General features: G+C 35.2%; 2 protein-coding genes across 3 annotated transcripts; one reads left to right on the top strand and one right to left on the bottom strand.

Annotated features, from left to right (window-relative positions):
* Positions 1-1,902: 1,902 nt before the first annotated feature.
* Positions 1,903-11,658, bottom strand: LOC115955166 (protein BTR1). 2 transcript variants are annotated; one of them, XM_031073221.1, is made up of 8 exons: positions 11,261-11,658; positions 9,496-9,734; positions 9,264-9,370; positions 6,831-7,024; positions 4,185-4,309; positions 2,663-2,758; positions 2,526-2,587; positions 1,903-2,416 (listed from the first exon to the last, which is right to left on the bottom strand). In XM_031073221.1, exons 1-8 carry the CDS (start codon positions 11,343-11,345, stop codon positions 2,320-2,322), a joined length of 1,005 nt encoding a protein of 334 aa, XP_030929081.1. In that variant the 5' UTR covers positions 11,346-11,658; the 3' UTR covers positions 1,903-2,319. The 2 variants fall into 2 exon arrangements, with proteins under 2 accessions (XP_030929081.1, XP_030929082.1); XM_031073222.1 differs by having other exon boundaries at positions 4,185-4,246; positions 11,261-11,657.
* Positions 11,659-18,639: 6,981 nt separating this feature from the next.
* On the top strand, positions 18,640-19,272 carry LOC115957555 (probable histone H2B.3). The gene has a single exon (XM_031075827.1). It carries the CDS (start codon positions 18,724-18,726, stop codon positions 19,135-19,137), a length of 414 nt encoding a protein of 137 aa, XP_030931687.1. The 5' UTR covers positions 18,640-18,723; the 3' UTR covers positions 19,138-19,272.
* Positions 19,273-19,301: the final 29 nt, after the last annotated feature.

Raw genomic sequence — 19,301 nt, 5'->3', positions numbered from 1 at the left:
AGAAGGTACAAAAAAATTCATTCTTTATTCTTCTCTCTCTTCTCTCATTAAAAAAATGTACTCTTCTCTCTCTCTCTCCTTTTTTTTTCTCTCTCTCTCTCTCTCTACAGCACCTCCCTCATTTTCCTCTCATGGGTGGGATCGTGGTGGTGGGTCAGTGTGGGTTCGTGGGTGGATCACTAGGTTTGGTGTCTGTGTGGGTGGGTTTGTGGGTAGATCGGTGTGGGTGGGTGGCTTCGTTGGCGTTTGGTTCGTGGGGGTGGTTGTGGGTGTGTTCGTGGTGGTGGCTAGGATCGGGTGGGTGTGGGTGTTTCGTCGTGGTGGGTCAGGTGGGTTTCGTGGTGGTGGCTAGGATCAAGTGGGTGTGGGTAGACAGAGCTTTTTTGCTATTTTTTTTTTTCCCTTGCTGTGGGCTATGGTTGCCACAGTGGTGGTGGTTGTGGTTGTGGTTGTGTGGGTAAAACGGGCTGCTTGGTTGATTTTTTTTTCTTATTCTTTTTTCCCTTTTTCTATTGTGGGCTATGCCACAGTAGTGGTGGTGGTTGTGTGAATAGATCGAGCTGGTTGGTTGATTTCTTTTTTCTTTTCTTTTTTCCTGTCGTGAGCTGCGGTTGCCATAATGGTAGTGGTGGTGGTTGTGGTTGGTTCCTGAAGTTTGTGGTGGATGTTTTTATTATTATTCTAATAAGTTCTTTGTATTATTTTAATCAAATAACTAAAAATATGGATCTATTGATGTTTGGTGTATTATAAAATGAAAAGATAAAATAGATAAAGTGAATTTTATAGTTGCTAAATAGCCAAATTTTTACCTCCACCAACATAAATGCTCTAAAACACTTACAATACATAAGTTGTATGGTTCATGCAGTGCTTTCACACTCTCGGACTCGAGACTCCTGTCTCGGCCCTCGTCCGTGCAAGAAAACACCAATCTACAAGTCTATAAGACTATAACCAATGATGATAGGTTCATTAAAATGTTGCCTGCGCATGGGAACCAGAGAGTTTGGCTCCCCAAACAGTGCATGCCATAATTGTGGGCTTGTGGCTAGCCACTTCTTCCAGTTCACAACTTTGCATTGGGACAAAATTAAACTCTAGAGTCTAAAGTACTCCTTTGGGTCTCAAATTTTGGGGTCTTTTCATTTTGACCATTTTATATTTCAAAATTTTCGTTTTACTCTTTTATGTTTCATTCCATTTTTATATTGGGTTAGCTATTTATTTCAGTTAATAATTTGACCACAATAATATGTTTTTCTATTTACAACGATAAAATTCCAATATTCTACAATATTTTAGAACTAGTATTTTATGAAATAGTCAAACATAGTTTGAATCTTATTTTATCCATTATTATCTTATCCGTTTTTTTTTTCAATAAAATAAATAAATAGTAAATAAATAAAAGCTACTCATATCCCAACCAATCCAACAAATCCATTGTTTAAATAAAGTAAAATAGAAAAACCAAGTCCATATATGGACAGAGGAAAAGAGATGCATTTATTCATGATCGGATTATATTTGTTTAAATGACAATTAATAGTCTAATTACTAATAGAAATGTACAACAAGCCTAATATGAAAACAAAATCAAACCTAAATAGTCAAAATGAAAATTTTCTAACTTTTTTTTTTTTTGGGTTGGAGAATGAAAAATTTTGAGACTCAAAATGGCCCAAAAAAATCATAACAAAACAAACAAACAAACCAACCCAAACTTGGCTACCCAAGGCGTGCTTGAATCTAAAAATAAGGTGAACCATGTGAGTACAAACTTACAAACAGGTGTCTCACATATCCAGCTTCCTTAGATTGTCCATATCAAATCTATGGCTGAGAAGAAACCCGCAAAATTATGACTCAGAATTTGAATTTATTCAAAGAGTACATAACTATCCTGAGTTGCAGCAGAAATGCTCCATTAGAAAAATCTTCAAATGTTAAAACTCAATATCCAATGAAGATATAGGTCAGACATAATACCTAATAATTTAGATATTACAACTGTGAACAGAGTAATAAATAAAGCTAATAATTCTATATGGTCAATCAACAATGGCTTTTTCCAACATTTTCTTTGGGAAAAATAATCTATAATCTCATACAAATCCCTATTACAATAATCTCTCTCAACAAAAAGGAAATTTCCGCTCTTGCCCCTACCAAAGTATGCAGATCTCTCCCAACTTATATCATCATGTGAGAACGAATGTGGATGCATTTAAAAAAAATGACCATATCTATAAGGAAATTGCAGGTAGCTCCACCAAAATATTCTTAACGTGAAATTTGAATGGAAACATTTGACAACTAATCCATCACCCTCTCAGAAGCATAAGCCACTTTCTGCATTATCATGGACTCAGCTGCACGGATTGCTCTTTGTGACCCCGTGATTGTAACTTTCCTGCAGAACAAGGTACAAAACAACAAGATGTTAAAATATTTATTGCCAAAGAACGCATCCTGTAGGCAAGCAAATTGATGAATGATGACGTTAGCAATTCCTTTTTTACCTATCAGATGTTCCAGACATAAAATCACCTCTATCCGATATCTTTATTCTGGCCCCACTAACCTGCAAAATGAAAGTGGTCAAATTAGTGCATATGCAATATTATGGGTGAAATGACACTGTTTGCTAGTTATATACCTGACTGATTTCCATTATAGTTCTTCCACCACGGCCAACAACCAACCCGATATGACCATCTGCAACGCCAATGGTCACTGAGTTACTTCGATCCTCCTGGAAAACATCAGAAGCCTTTCTGTAAATAACGACGCAAATGCATCCCGACTTGAAAAATCTCAAAACAATACCAAAATATTATTGAATGAAATGAAATAAAAAGGACAGACACGAATGCACTCACTAAGGTAATTCTTGTACAGTGACAGACCAGATTGATCGGAAACACATTCAATTTGATATGGATCTTTTTGTTATCAACACTAGGGTTCACCAGAAATGATGATAGATTTGTTTTACATAGGGTTTATTTTTTTGATAAGTGATAGGTTTGTTCTAAATAGTCCCATCAAAGAACATGCATCCCACCCTGCTGGTTCTCAATTGAGTAGAAAAGCATACTTTCTTTTGATCGCAAAGCATAGTTTCTATCAATGAAAAGCAGAGATAGAAAGAGAAAACAATCTGTCATCTTAAACTTGCAAAGCATAGTTTCTTTTTTTCGCATATTATAATGTGGTAGAAAGTGGAGATAGAAAGAAACATTAAAAGATCAAGCCCATGAGTTGCTCTAGTGTGCATCAAGCTATTAAAGTCTATGAATCAGGTACACAGTAACAATTATGTAATTATATAGTTATTCAATTATATTCTTAAAACCACATAAGATTCTAATTTAATATATTTGCTTTGTCTACGAACAAAGCAGTGGAAAATATCTAGAACAAACCACTTCAAATTTCAGTTCCAGTAAGCATGGTCTAGGAGGACATGAAATACAGGTGAAGTTTTCTAAATTCGTTCTTTTTTCTGGGAGACATAATAATATCCAAATCAATTTATTAAAAACTAAGTATAAAAAACTTTCAAATCATTCAAGCTAAATGTTTAGCAACAGGAACTTTATTTTTATTTTTATAAATGTTTAGCAACAGAAAGATGTCCATAGTGATATACGACTTCTTGAAATGCAGATTGAAAGCAATTGCCCTCTGCTTTACGTAGATTAATTCATAGGGAGAGGAACTATTGAACATTTAACCATGTTGAGGATTCCACTCTTGAGCTTAAATCAATATTTTTGAAATCTTAGTTGACTGAATTTTGGTTTGTGATGTTGTCCATGTCCCTTCTTTTCCAAGAGTTTTTGGATCTGAATTTTCGTTTGTAATATTTATTTGCCCCTTTTGTGCTCTTCCAGAATTTATAATTCTTTAATAAAATCACTTATTAATTTTTAATATATATATATATATATATTCAAGGTTATAATTTAAATATATAAAAAGGTCAAATAATCTGGAAAACATGATACATAAAACAGTCTTTTATTGAGGTCACTGAAGATTGGAACATCAGTGCCCATGCATTCAAAATTGGAGTATACTAATGAGAGTTGATAAAGCCTCCCTAGGTAAATGATATATATGTAATAAGTGTAATTAACATCAATGAAACTAAAGTATTATTGAATATAACAAACCTTGTTGTTCTGAAACTTCCCTCCAGCTCCATTTGGTCCATAGTTCATTGAGTTATGGGCTACTGTTGCAACAGAAGGAAGCACATGTGTATATGGCATACCATGAAAACCGGAGAAGTAAACACCTAAAATTCAAGTTCAAGAGAACTTACTAGATATCAAACTTTACTAGAATAACTCCATGCGTACATTATAAGCAACCATAAAACCATGCTATAAACCCTTTTTTTAAGGATATGTTGAACCTTTGTTACAAACTAGAATGGTCTACCCATCTTTTATATTTTTGAAGGCCATCTAGAATCAGTTTTAAAACATAGAACATTAGAATGTCTAGTACAAGACTTTTCATGAGCCTTGTCGATTGACTCAACTCAATATTATCTGTGCTTAAATGCTAATGAACTACTAAGTTCATATCACCTAGTTCTATGAAGATTTTTTCCCTCAAGAGGAGTCCACGATACTTGAGCAATTATTTAAACAATAATACCTACAGGAAATTTAAGCTTCAGATTCACTCAACAGACTATTTAAAATCAGTTAGTCGGTGGACAGGAAGTTAAACAGCAACAACCGCTGCCAAGCTTTAGCCCCAAAACTTTGGGGTCGGTTATGGAATCTCAACATATTAATCAAGGTTGACCACATTTATTTTTTAAAGTCATTCTATCCTATCTAAAACCATACTTTCTGTCACCTCCTTAATTGACATGTCTTTTTTTACTACTTCTATTAATGTTATTTTAAGTCATCCTTTACAATTTTTTATTCCCTTGAATTAAATTAATTCACTCTTCCCAACCGGTGCATTAATTGCTCTCCTCCACACATTGGCCAAATCATCTAAAGCTGCTCTCTCCCTAGCCTTTTCATCAATAGAGTTACCCTCCCATGATATTTTGAAGAGCATACTAGACTCAAGGGCATTCTAGACCAAACCAACCTTGCCAGCAAGCTAGTAACTCAATAAAATGTTCACTTATTTGGAGAACTAAAGTACTAAACCATTCATGAGATCCTCTTCATTAATTACAATTTACACATCAACTTTCATCATCTTGTAACATTGGTATAGTAGTCAACTACTTTGTTGAAGATTTCAGATCTGAACAATGTTAGTGAAAATTCGAGAGAGGAGGGGGGGAGATCAACACAAGGATCTATGTGGTTTGGCAGTGTGCCTACATCCATAGGAGCAAGCGACTGAGATTCCTTCATATAAAAAATAACAGTCTACAGAGAATTTATATTACCCCAAGAAACCCTAACCTTGTACGTTGAGTTTCCCAATATATCCATACCACACCCCTGCATCCCCTAAACCATTATTCAGCCCAGGCATAACAAACTTAAATAAATCCGCATTGGCCTAATTGGCTCTGCTCCACAGCTATGCTCATGAGACCTGTATTCTAAACTAGAAACCATTTTATTTTCTCATTTAGAATATGAGCCATTATCTCTAACATACTTGAAATTCATTTCCCATAAAAATGGTTAACATTACCTATCATGATGATTGTGGCTTTTGCTCTTGCCATTGGATAACTCGTATTTTTTGTGATTTCTTCCTATAAACAGCTAAGAGATTTTTCAGTTCTTATTTTTCCAAATCCATGTTCTTAGGGAACATACTAATTTCTTAACATCAAATAGGTCACTAAGCTCCTCAGCCCAATTAATAGGAGTAGTGATAATGGTACTGGAGATGATGTATATCAAGAAATAGTGAGGGTGATTACTCTGCTTGTCAACCTCATCAGATGCAATATTCTATTGCCTTCCGATATTATATCCATTTTTTCTCTCTAAAGGCTCAGTGGGAGGTATGGTTAATTTCCAATATTCTAATAATTCCAACTTTAATATGTTCTATTAGTAGTTAAACACATCATTCCTAATAGTCGCCTGATGTTTATAAACAAAAAAAAAATGTTGTCGTCACTCAGCTGGATGTTGCTTCCCACTGAATTGTGATGCTGTGACTGAAATTGCATTTCCCCCCTCCTCACCACCACCACTAATCATGATTATTTCCTCTCCAGCGAAATTTGTGTCATTTTCAAAGGCTGCACACAGAGGCTATTTCCCAAAAGTCGTCAAAGGAGAAGAGACAAGAGAATGGGGGTGGACTAGAGAGAGAAGACTAAAGACAAAGAGCATTGACAATTGGGTTGGCTTGAACTGTTTAAAACCAGTCTGCTTCCCAATTCTACCAGTCAAACCGCCAGTTTCCAGTTTTAAATGATAAATCTCCAGTTTTTTATTTTAACCAGAGCAGAAAATTGATCGATTCACAGTCAAACCGGCCAGTCCAGTCCGGTCCATTTTTTAAACCTTGCACATATCTATAGCATGCTACATATCTATTAGATTTTCACTGCAAAACTCTAAACAAGAGCCAAATATGCATTAACCAAACTGTAAACTCACACTTCACAGGAGCTAATTTAGCTAAAACGCATACAAAAATACAGAATAGGGCAGCATTTAGAACTCAAGAGCATTACTCAATCCATAAGACCCAAGAAGATTAAAAAACAAAAACAAAAACATGAAAAGCACTAGTAGTATATGAAAACTATGAGCTGCTGAGTGAAAATACAGAATCATTAATTGATAAGCTCATAAAAGAAGGCACACCTGGATATGAAAATGGAGCATTCATAGACTGGGAGTAATGAGGGTCTTCAGCTAGCTTAGAAAGAATTAAATCAATAGCCCGCATCTGTTCATCTAGAGTTCCTGTAACCGTCACCAGCCTATCATTCAACCCATAATAATTATTATCCTGAGGAGATATCTTAATGCCAGCTTGTGATTCTTCAATAAAGGACCTGCTCAATTGAAAAACTAGATATCAGCAATAGCCACTTTTTTAGGCAAATATGTAAACAGAAACCTGCAATACAAAATCAAGAAGTACTTGACCTTGCAAGTAACAAAGTTGAGAAATGGTGGTTACAAGGTTTAAATTATAACAAAGATGGTGGTCTAGATTGTTGCACATTCTCAATAAATAGCACCATAATGAAATTGGAAATTGCCTGCCTCCCTGCCGTCTAAGCACAAATCTCCTTGTCTTTGTACCACATTAATCATTTATTAAGTCAGTTTACAAAGACAGTCCATCAGTCTGAATCATAAAGACCTAGAAACATTCAAAAAAATCTCCCTGCACAAATACACCAAAAATTTGGAAAGAAAAGTTCCCAAACATCCTCAAGATTTCTGCCAGCAATAATGAAATATTTTGCATCTATCCAGTCAATATATGTCAATGCTTTTCTGGGGTTCAGCAACTACTGAAAAGTAAAGATTACCAGAGCAATAATAAAATATACATTTAGTAAATACAAATGTGGTAGATTAACACTCGAAGATTGAGGACCTTAAAAATACTCCCTCTCTACAATTAATCTTCTAGGTGACTCAAGATCCACCTTATAAAGGGTGGGATTTACCTCTATCTTGCAATTTTGAGCACCTATTCTTTACCTAAGGTATTCCAAGTCCAACTTGAGTGTTGACTTACAGGAATCATCAATTATGTAATTCAAGACTTCCCAACCCCAACCTCTCTTCACCCTACCAGGGAGAAAAAAGGTAATTAGAGACAAAGTCTAAATGTCAATTAGCATTGTGCGCTTCTTAATTCTTATCACTTTTTTGGAGAATCTAATGACTATATACCACAGAACGTAACAATAGCTATTCAAGATCCTTAGCATAGTAATTTTAATGAAGCCCATCAACACCATGTTTAGGAGGTTAAAAAGGAATTTAATGGAATGGATAGAATAGAAAGGAATAAACTTTAATCTCTCTCTTGTATGGATGTTTGAAAGGAAATGAATTATAGAATTTTATTTTTTTATCAGAAAAAGAAAGAAAGAAAGTATCCAAATTTTGGAATGATTAAAAAATAGGCTTAAGAGGGAAAGGATTGGAGCAGGGGTTCCATTTCATTCCCTCCTATTAAACTCCCCAACGAGAGAATGAAAAGAATATTCTTTTAAAAAAAAATTCCTTTTCATTCCATTTCCCATGCTCTAGTCTCCTAAACACAAGTCCAATTTCAAGTAAGACCTAATCACTATAAAACATTTAAAATGACATATTTTGTTAGCTGCATGAGAAGTAGATTGGAAAGGATGGATTTCCTTATTCTTCCCCTTACCTGTTAAACACTATGTAAATACCACTAATACCACCACAACCTTACCCACCCCCCCCCCCCCCCCCCCCCCCCAAAAAAAAAAATTCCAATTCTTGTAAGATTTATTCACTATGAAACACTTAACCTTGGACAAATTTTCTTTGGTGGCATAAGAAGTGGACTTGAAATAATTTGTTTCCTGAGCAAAACACAGGCTGTACCTCACCACAAGCTTCAACATTGTCATTTGGCAAATACATATAGCATCTCCTTGCCAATGAGCTCCAACTTAACTGGCATCTGAGGCCTTCTAAACGCTAGATGGAGGGTGAGGTCATGGGTTTAAGACACACTAGGTGCATAACTTACCTATCAAAAAAATTATCTCCTCTAGCCTATATAACCCTCAAAGTTTGCTCTCAATTCTAAAACCCAACTATATGTGTGCAGGATTGCCTCATCACAAGCAAGTTCATTATCAGCCTTAATTGCACTTCACAGATTTGTAAGTGGCATAATCAATTTTTTTGAACATGTTGTACATGACAGCCATTTTCATTAAGAAAAATTTTATATCTTCACAATGAAAAGGAAATGATACAACTGCAGTGAACAAATTTAGAGATCTACTATCTCTGGGTAAACTAGAATTGTGTGAAACACATTTCAATATCATCCAAATTAAATTGTTAGTCAAAACTAATGCTATTAATCCTCAAAAACAGAGAACATGCAGATGAGTATTATGAAGAAACTCTACAACCATTCTGACAAGGAAAAAAGATAGAAGAAACATTTCAATCACAACAGAGTTTTGATGTCATGGTCAAGAAGAACTGCTCATCTATCAGTAAGTATTAAGAGCACAGATCTAATCATGTTTATGATTGAAAAATTAAAAGGTACGGTTTTCTTACTTGATGGTGGAACCCGCCTTCCCAATTATGCCACCACATGAGCTATTTGGAACAATAAGTCTCACTTTTGTTCTTGGCTCAACATCATCGCCTTCTTCAGCATGAATCTACCCAACCAAAAAAAAAATGTAATTAGTATCAGATTTTTTTTTTTTTTTTTGATCGGTAATTAGTATCAGATATATGTAGAACAATTTTTAAGAAATGTGACTGAAACAAACATCAAGATTACCTCACTCAGCAATTTGGCAAGAACCAGTTCAACAGCCTTGAGCGTTTCATTAATTGCTCCAGATATCATAATAATCCTATCAGTTGTCCCTGGAAAAAATTCTTGATTGCGTGACAACTGAATTCGTGCTCCAGATTGTGACTGAAAATCAGTGATTGTAGAGCCGCCCTTTCCAATAACAGATCCAGCTGCAGCATTTGATACAAGAAACCTGATATATGTGGGCTTTTCCATTGAATCTAGTAGAAAAAAGCATGAGAGAATAGAATCAATAAGCTGAAATAACAAAGTTGGTACAAATTTATAACTATTAGCAATTTAATATATATCATTAAGAGTTAATGTGTGTATGTGTGTATGTGTTAGATCTTGTTTACATACAAGCAGAAATAACAAAGCTGGGACAAATTTAAATAGCCAGAGTGCATAATTGGCAAAAACAACCAAAAGATCACAAGCATATAGCAAATACTTATCTGTAAAATTATGCAAATCATTGAATAGAAAACTCAGCATAGAACCAATCATCTTATTCAAGCAGGGGTTGAGAATAGCGGCAGATCAGAACAAAGTTATAATTTAAAGCTACTACAACTGAGGACTATTGCTAGGCATCTAATGAGATTTAGAGTGGGAAACAAAGGACCCATATTCCTTTGGCATGATAATTGGCATCCAGAGGACCCATTGTACATGAAGATTGGTCAACTATCAAGTGTTATTCACAATGGAAACTGTTTATGGTCTCCTGCTAGATCAGATGAGATGGAGCTGATTCAAAGAAAGGTAGCTCAAGGGCCATTTTATGCGTTGCTACTACAAATGAGAAATTTAGCAATACTTCTTCTTTTTTTCTTTTCTTTTTTTCATAATTTTTTAGCTGTACTTCTTCTTGGGAGGAGATTAGAGAAAAGCAGCAAAATGTTACCCAGTGGAAGTTAATTTGGTTTGCAGGCCACATAAACAAGCTTGCTTTATAAGTTGGTTAACAAATAAAGACATAATCGCTACAAAAGAAAAGTTGTCAAAAAATGAGGATACAATGGAGACTTATTATATCAATTCTGTAAAAGTAAACGGGGTCTCGCAATTACTTCTTTTTCGCATGTTCCTATACAAGAAGAATACGAAAATAAGTGTTAAGGACGTGCCTTTGTGTCATAACTTTTGGAAGCTGGGATTCTGAATCGCAGTGAGCTATAAGCCAAGAGTTTGTAGCTCAACTAGCACCTACGGAGATGTCCAGGGTTCAAATCCCCCCAACTCAACTATCAGATTAACGAGAGAAAAAAGTGGGCCATAAGCAAGATCTAAAAGCATTATTTGCAAGCTAGATTGGGCTACAATTCTCTACCATATTTGAAGAGAAAAGGAATGAATAGAATGGTCAAAAGTGAAAAGTGATATTCCAAAAGCTATTGTAAATGATGTAAAGGTGTAACTCAAAATAGAGTTTCAAACCACACTTTCTCATCAACCAAACAAGGCCTAACACACGGGATCTCACGTTTCCATCTCTCTTCCTTCGTTTCCTCAGTAGCCTAGGGCTTAGGGTTAGGGTTTCAAATTTCAACGTAAAAAAAGGTAAACACATGTTCCAAACCTAATATTATTCTTCAACATACTACCACACAAACACGAATATATGAACAAAAACAATGGCACTGAATCTAAGTAACCAAAACGAATCTCAGTACCGAAAAAATATATAAAATAATAATAAAATTTTATAGAGAGAGAGAAAGCAGATCGGATCAGGAGAGACCTGATGTCGGTGACTTAGGCGGCGGAGGAGATCTCTTCCGCGGTGCCTCCGGCGACGAAACGTAAGAAGACTCCGTCGACTCCATTGCTCTTTCTCCTCCTCCTCCTTCAGCTAAAGCAGCAAAATTCACACACACACACACAGAGCAATACGCTGTAGCGTAAAAATTGGAATGAGGTTAGAGAGAGAAGAAGAAGAAGAAGATTTGAGGTTTAAGAAGAAAGATGTGTGAGGAGAGAGAAAGAGAGAGAGAGAAGTATAGCGTGTGTTCTCGACGAAATGTGGAGATTGGGTTCAAGGAGTTGTGAGAGGCTGAGCTGTGAGTTAGAGCCTCTGACTCTGCTACCTATATCTATTAGACTATTAGGCTCTCTCTCTCTCTCTCTCTCTCTCTCTCTATGTATTGTGTGTAACAGCTTCTCGTACTTGTGTGGTGTTTTGTTTTTCAATTTTTTAAATGAGAATGAAAGCGTAAAAAAACAAAATTTGAACTTTTTCTTATCACGTTAATTGAAAGCGAAAAAGGACAAATTTTAAATAAAATAAAGAATGTAATGGTTAAAAGTTATTTATTTTTTAACCAACAAAAAAAATTATTTATTTTATAGTTTGCAATTGCTGTCAAATAAAAGTAAATGATTATAAAAAATAAAAAACAAATTGGAATTTTCAATAACTCAAAGTTGAACAAGGATGAGGAAAAGTATAATAGAAGGTGATGATTCAAAAGCTCGTAAGCCACGTCATCATAAAACACCAAACATCCTTCGATGGTTAAGTTAGAAATAAGATTATGATATTTTGGTATTTACATAGCAGTCTCAAGTGACCACGTTTGCTATAATGGATATACTAATGTATTGGAGATAGTGAGTTAATGGCATTGAAATCACTAGGTTCAACGTCTCGTACTTGGGGGGTACGAAATTGTGGGGGACCTCTTATGGTATGGTGCATAACTATGTCCATGTGTGCATAAATGTAGAGTAGAATATTTATATCACTTTGAGGAGTTAAGTGTTCTCACTTGCCCAACCATGTTGGTGATGGATGATCATGTAATTGGCGAATGATCCTCGTCAATCACTAACCCTTACAACGACTAACTACTCAACACATATAGGTCGGATGTGTGGAGTACGTTGAATGAGTAGGAGTTTTCGGACAAACCTAACTTGCCTCAACAAGCATTGTCAAAATGTTTCCTATAAGAAGGTTTTTTTTTTTTTTAATAAAATAATTTACTTTGTTAAATTTAAAGCCAATGTGAATAGAGAAGGGGGGAAAAGTAATTTGATTAACTAAAAAAAAGATTTCCTTATTCTAAGCAATAATTTATCTTTTTTTTTTGTTGAGATATTTAATGTTTCATATTAGATTGTTTGAACTTTAAATATTTCAGTTTGAAACATCATAAAGTGTCACTTGAGTTATGAGAACCTTAGCATCAAGTTTTCTTATTTAATGAGAACCAAAAAAAAAATGAAGAAATTATAATGAGATTGCACTCCTAGTATTGGACCATTTTTAAAATTTATCTAATAATTTTCATTATGAGTGAGATTAGAATAATTTTTTTGGAGTCCACTTTTCATTATTTTCAAAAATACCCCTAATAATTTACTTTCAAAAACACATCCCTAATATCTAGTTCAAATTGATTTTTTAAAAAACATAAATTAATAATACATACATGTATATATACACGCGCGCAAATGTTTTATAACACAAACAAACAAAATTTGGTAAACAAAGAGGAAAATAAACATAAAAAATTACAACCCAAGTGCATTCACATTACTTCACCACTTTCACTTCCGTTAATTTTCCTCATTTTAATTTTAAATGTAATATTTAATCTCATGAGGTATTGTTTTAGGTAAAAATCATTAAATATTCCTTAAATTATATGGTGAAATGCCAACGACCATTTAAAAAAAAAAATCTCAAATAACAAATCAATTGCCAAAATTAACCCATAAAATAATCTGAAATGACCCAATTCTTAAGGAACCACAAAAACAAAAACAAAAATAAAAACTCTTTTTAAAGGCCTCTGAGCACATGTATAGCCTATGAGAACTGAGAAGGCTTTTATTTTTATTTTTTTATATATAAAAAAATCTTTAGATAAAACAATGGCTATTTTATTCATGAAATATCCTCGTGTACAAGTAGAAAAAGAAACTAACGGCACTCTTTTAGCCAAAAATATACTTCCTTGTTCTTTTTGCCAGTTTCTTCTTTTTTTTCTTTTTTTTTTCTTTTTTTTTTTTTGAGAAAGAGCCAGTTCTAAGTTGAGATTGGGCAATACAACTATATCGTAAATAAACACTATAAAAAGAGAATTTCCTGAAATAGACAATTAAAGTTCTTGAAAATTTCTAAGACCATAATCAATTTCACGTCAATTTTCACAATTATCTGATACGGATGATGGAAAAAAAAGTAGCAGATCAACTTGAAAGTGACAAACATTCCCATTTGGTACATGTGTTTAAACACATGTTTTCAGTTTTTAAACAATATTACACGTATTTCTACACACTTTTTCACCCACACATATTTCCAAAAATTGAAAACTGTTGTTTAAACACATATACTAAACGGGCAGTCACAATTTGCCACCTAAGATAGCTATGAAAATATTTGTAAAATTGACTATGGTCCCAGAATAACTCAAAGATCTTTGATATTCTTGATAATCTATCAAACTTCAAAGGCCACACATCATATGAATTCACCAATACAATCAAACCCTTATGGGCCAGTTTTTTTAATTTCTAACAAACTCTACTCTACTAAGCCAACATTTTTACTGAAGATCAAGACTCTATTTTGTTTCAATGTTGCCATCCATATCAAGTCCCTATGTTTTGACAATCAATCGCATAGGGTTGCCAATACGCTATCATGCCCATCCATTATTCATTGCAAAGTATGCCAATATAATTCTTAGACTAAAATACAAAACTCACTCTCAGTTTTTTTAGAATTAATTTCAGTCCTCTAACTTTGTTTTCGTTCATTTCAGTTTTCTAATTTTTAGATTTATTCAATTAAGATATTTCCATCAACTTTTGTTAAAATTTTTTGAAAACAAAAATCTAAAAATTATTTTTCAATCATTAATTTAATTTTGTTTATTTAAAAATTTTGAAGAAATATTTAAAACATTGGAAAATTAATTACAACGGTAAGGACTCAATTTGTAACGATCACAAAACGATATTGGGTTCGCACGTAAAAATGCCCAAACAATATAATTTGTAGAGCGTGGGTTTGAAAGGCTAGACCTTGGTCACCGAACGGTGGTTAGTCATAGTGTTCATACAAAAGTAAGTCGTGTTCGCTTGAGGAATCATTCTCCTCGATGCGATCTGGAAGGCTCTGGTTTTTGGCTTTTTTTCCCAGCCTCCTTTCCGGATTCCTTACTTCTCCTTTTATATTAACTTGTATCCCTTATCCAACGTCCACGTGTAGGTTCGACTTTCCAGGACTGATACTTGTCCCATCAGCCCATACCCAAAGTGGTTGGGGGTGGTTGTAAAAGCTGAAGAGCATGGTTCTGTCAGGTGCAAAGTATTCAATGGCAGTAATGACAGCTTTCCCTTTATCCTTGATCGTCATACTGTCCAGCGATCCTTTCTCTATCAACATAGATATTTTGGGTTTTTTTTCCAAAATTATGCCTATACTGTCCTTGCCCTTTCTTTTAGGAGGACCTTGGGAATGCCAATGATAGAATCATCATCGGCTACGTCTCAATATTACTTGGACTTTCATTATACATCATCGGCTATATCTCTCCTTGGCTCGGGCCTTGGGCCCCAATGTAAAAATGGGTCAGGGCCACAAATCATTGGGCCCCGCAACAACATATAACAAAAGTTGATGAAACAGCCTTAATGGACAAAATAGGCTTCTGCCCTTTTCAGGAAAATTAATTAGCCTTTTACCCTTCTTCCCAAACTAAATAGGGAAATACACCTCTTTTGAAACTCGACTTTCTCAAAATCGAGTTAAAAAAAATAAAATTATGGAACCCTATAGTGACGTTTTTAAGAACTTATATTGACGTTTTAAAAACCTATAGTGACGTTTTATAACTTGATATCCATGAAATCAAGTTATAGGCCTATAACTCGATTTCATGGATATCAAGTTATAAAACGCCACTATAGATCTTTAAAAACGTTACTATAGGTCCTTGAAAACGTCACTATAGAGCTTAACTCGATTTTGAAAAAGTCGAGTTTCAAAAGAGGGACATTTCCCTATTTAGTTTAGGAATAAGGACAAAAGGCTAATTAATTTGTCTGAAAATGGTAGAAGCCCATTTTGTCCGATGAAACATAGAATATGTGTTTTGCAGTTTAGCCTAAAGCCTAACTCTTATAGTGGAAAAACAATTTTAGCCATATTTAGGGTGACAGCTCCGTGCTTCATGGTGATGTGAGACATTGTGATGTTGGCTTCTAATTTGGTCCACTATGGAAGGTTTTAATTATTTAATATCTCTTTCATTCTTTCTCAAAATATATATATATATATATATATATCTATCATTAATTGGGAGATTTCTTTGACTTCATGACATTATAGAACTTCTTAATTATGTGGTGTGTAAGAATTTCCAATACGAATGTCTACTAATTAATATTCTATTGTAGTTTCTAGTTTGTAGATGCAGTGTGTTGGGGCATAAATGATTATGAGTGCCCTAAACAAAGACCAAGACATTCAAATTTTAAAGAATGATCTATACTTTGGGCCATGGCTTTGATTTGTCTCGCCAACACAGTAGCAATCCCTTTATGAATGGTCAACTTTGGAGGAAGAATAGCTGTTTTATTGTAGTCATGATCAAGTGGGTGATGGGAGATGGCGACCTCTATGGCATAGTATACGGGAATCTTGTCGAGTAATTTGCGAAATGAGTCTTAGGGGCTGGATGAAGATATGAACGTGTATGGTTTTGAATCTATATTTTTTTTAAATGAAATTAAAACATATCATATGGTACATGAACACAAATTGTGTTTTAACCTTTATTTATTGTATTTGATTGTTTGTGGGTTGAACAAAATTGAAGAGTTTGTCGTTAGGAATTGAGACAAACACCTACAGTTTCATCGTGCGTGATTGAGATTAGAAAAAAAATTCAAAATAGTCAACATATTAGAGCATCTCCAGGTTTTTCAAAATTTTATACTATTTGAAAAATGATCAATTACTTTTGCATTATATTTACCTATTTTTTCAAATACAATTTCTAATAGGTTCTCTATCATTTTTCAATCACCATTTACATATTATTTATTCATTTATTATTATTTTCCAAGATTTGATAGATTTTATCAACTAACAAACACCCAAAACTCTTCTCCATTTTCAACAATCTATGACAGACAAATCTCTTTTTTGCCCATATTTTTACCAACCAATAGGATCCAAATTTCTTTTGCTCAAATTTTATCATCCAACATTTTTTATTTGTTTTAACCCAAATCTTAAGTTAGAGAGAGACTGTGTTAAGTGGGTTTTATTGTGGCTGTAAGATCAATAGAGAGGATAGAGATTGGTGTTGGCTTCGATCCTAACAATTTTATTAAGTTAGTGTGCGTCTTAGAGTCAAAGGACGAGATTAGAGAGTCATAAGAGATCGAGCTGCCTCTAGCTGTCATGCCTTTCTCTTGGCTCTTCGCTTGCATCAATATGCTCGACTAGGTGCTCATGTTCATCAGTTCGCTTGCCTTTGTGGCTCACGACACCACTCTTGTTGTCTACATCCAATGCTTCGCCAAGATCGTCCACGTTCTCAGCCTATAGCCTTGACATATAGTGACGAGGAGAGAGAGACAGAGAGAGAGAGAACTGTATAAAAAAAAAATTGGGTGGTCCAATATTTTATTCCATTAAATTAGTTTAGCAAAGCTATAGTACTCTCCACACCAAAAGAGTAATAGTAGCTACTCCAATTTTTGTTTGCAATTTGGAGAGACTGTTGGAGTTGATTTTTGTGGGTTTGCTCTCCAAAACGGAGAGAAAAATAGCTTTAATGCTCTTAGAGATACATCTTAGATTTCATTAGACCAAGGCATAGGTTAAAAAAAAAAAAAAGTTAAATCCCTGCAAAAATACCCTAAGTAATACTTTTGTAATTGTATGGTCTGAGAATAGCAGGTTAGTCTTGAAATGCAGGCCGACTCATTGAATTTTCTTAGCTCATTTCAGCCTACTTAGCCGAGTTGAGATGGGTCTTACCGAACATTATAACTAAATATCCAATGATGTGTCGTGAACAATAAATAATGCCTTGTGAGATCCTGCCCGCTTAGTAATAATTGGAGTCATGCACAAGTTACTAGGAAGTCATATCATTAGAAGGAGGTGGGTCCCCTCTGTTCAGCGATGTGATACGGTGGGGGCCTACTGACGTGGGGAATATGCCCTCATCATGATAATCCCACTAAAAGGAGGACATAAAATAGGGGAGAAGATGAAGGAATAGGGGGTTGGAAAATTATAGGAAGCAAGACACGAGAGTAGTGAGGAACGACACATCTCAAGAACTAAGAATTCCTATTCGGATTTTAGGGAAAAGACTTTACTGTATAGTCATCATCTCGGTTGAGCTAAGATCAAGAGAGTTTAGGGCCAAAACAACACTCTAACTCCATCAGTAACTTTTAGAACCATTTCTTGAACCTCCCATTGTGAGATAAGCCCAACCCAAAATACAAGTAAATTGGGACTCTAGGCCCAAAAGCCTAAATTTTTTAGGAATGAATCACCACGGTAACAATAAGTGATCTAAACTTTAAAGTTGGAGTAAATTTGTTATTTTTTATTTTATAAAAATAGGGTACTAGGGATCAAAGTTGGATTGGCTAATTTGAAAAGATATTCATTTTTATTGGAAAAAATAGGTAATAATTTGGAAATTTGTAAAGTAAAGAAAACATTAAAAAAAAAAAAAAAAAGGGTCAAACTCAAATCAAAGGCGTAACCTTACCTAACAATCCCATTTGCCACCTGTGAGCCCAGAGCCCACCGAACAGCTAAAACAAAGTCTTCTTGATCCAGCTAACCATTCACCCACCTAACCTTAGTTGGACCGCCGAAATTAGCCTCTGCCGCCCAAACTCCAAAATCCCCCCACCTCCCCACCCCCCCCAAAAAAAAAAAAAAAAAGTCAAAAAGCAAAATTCAAAAATTTCCCAAATCCCTCCTTTTCTTTTCCCACCAAAACCAATCTCCACCGTCAATTCACATCCCTAAAAAGATCCAACCATCCACGTCATCGATCCGCGTCCCCTAGCCCTCCACCAATCAGCTCTCACCGTTCGCCTCTATATAAACAAAACTCCCAAACCCCACAGAGCACAACGCAACAAACAAACACACATTTGAGTATTTGAAATTCCCTCTCTTTTTTCTCTCTCTCTAGAATTTGAAAAATGGCACCAAAGGCAGCGGAGAAGAAGCCGGCGGAGAAAGCACCGGCGGAGAAGAAGCCGAAGGCGGAGAAGAAGCTCCCCAAGGAAGGCGGCGGCGCCTCCTCGGTCGACAAGAAGAAGAAGAGGACGAAGCGCAACGTCGAGACCTACAAGATATACATCTTCAAGGTGTTGAAGCAGGTCCACCCCGACATTGGGATTTCCAGCAAGGCCATGGGAATCATGAACAGCTTCATCAACGACATCTTCGAGAAGCTCGCGAGCGAGTCCTCGAGGCTCGCTCGTTACAACAAGAAGCCGACGATCACCTCGCGCGAAATCCAGACGGCGGTGCGGCTGGTTCTTCCCGGCGAGCTCGCCAAGCACGCGGTCTCCGAAGGAACCAAGGCGGTTACCAAGTTTACCGGCTCTTGAAAATTTGCGGTTTTTTTTTCTATGTAGGGGCATTTTGGGAAATTCGATTGTTCAGTAGGGTTGTTTTGGGGATTTTTGGGTTTCTGGTTGTTGTAAAGGGGTTAGATTCATTGAAATGTAGTTTTTTTTTTTCACTGATGAATGAAAAAAATTTTCATTTCAAA

This window comes from Quercus lobata, chromosome 8 (genome assembly GCF_001633185.2).
Source record: "Quercus lobata isolate SW786 chromosome 8, ValleyOak3.0 Primary Assembly, whole genome shotgun sequence".
Classification (NCBI taxonomy): Eukaryota; Viridiplantae; Streptophyta; class Magnoliopsida; order Fagales; family Fagaceae; genus Quercus; species Quercus lobata.
The sequence above is the reverse complement of the archived record's forward strand: the minus strand, read 5'-3'. Positions and strand labels throughout refer to the sequence as shown.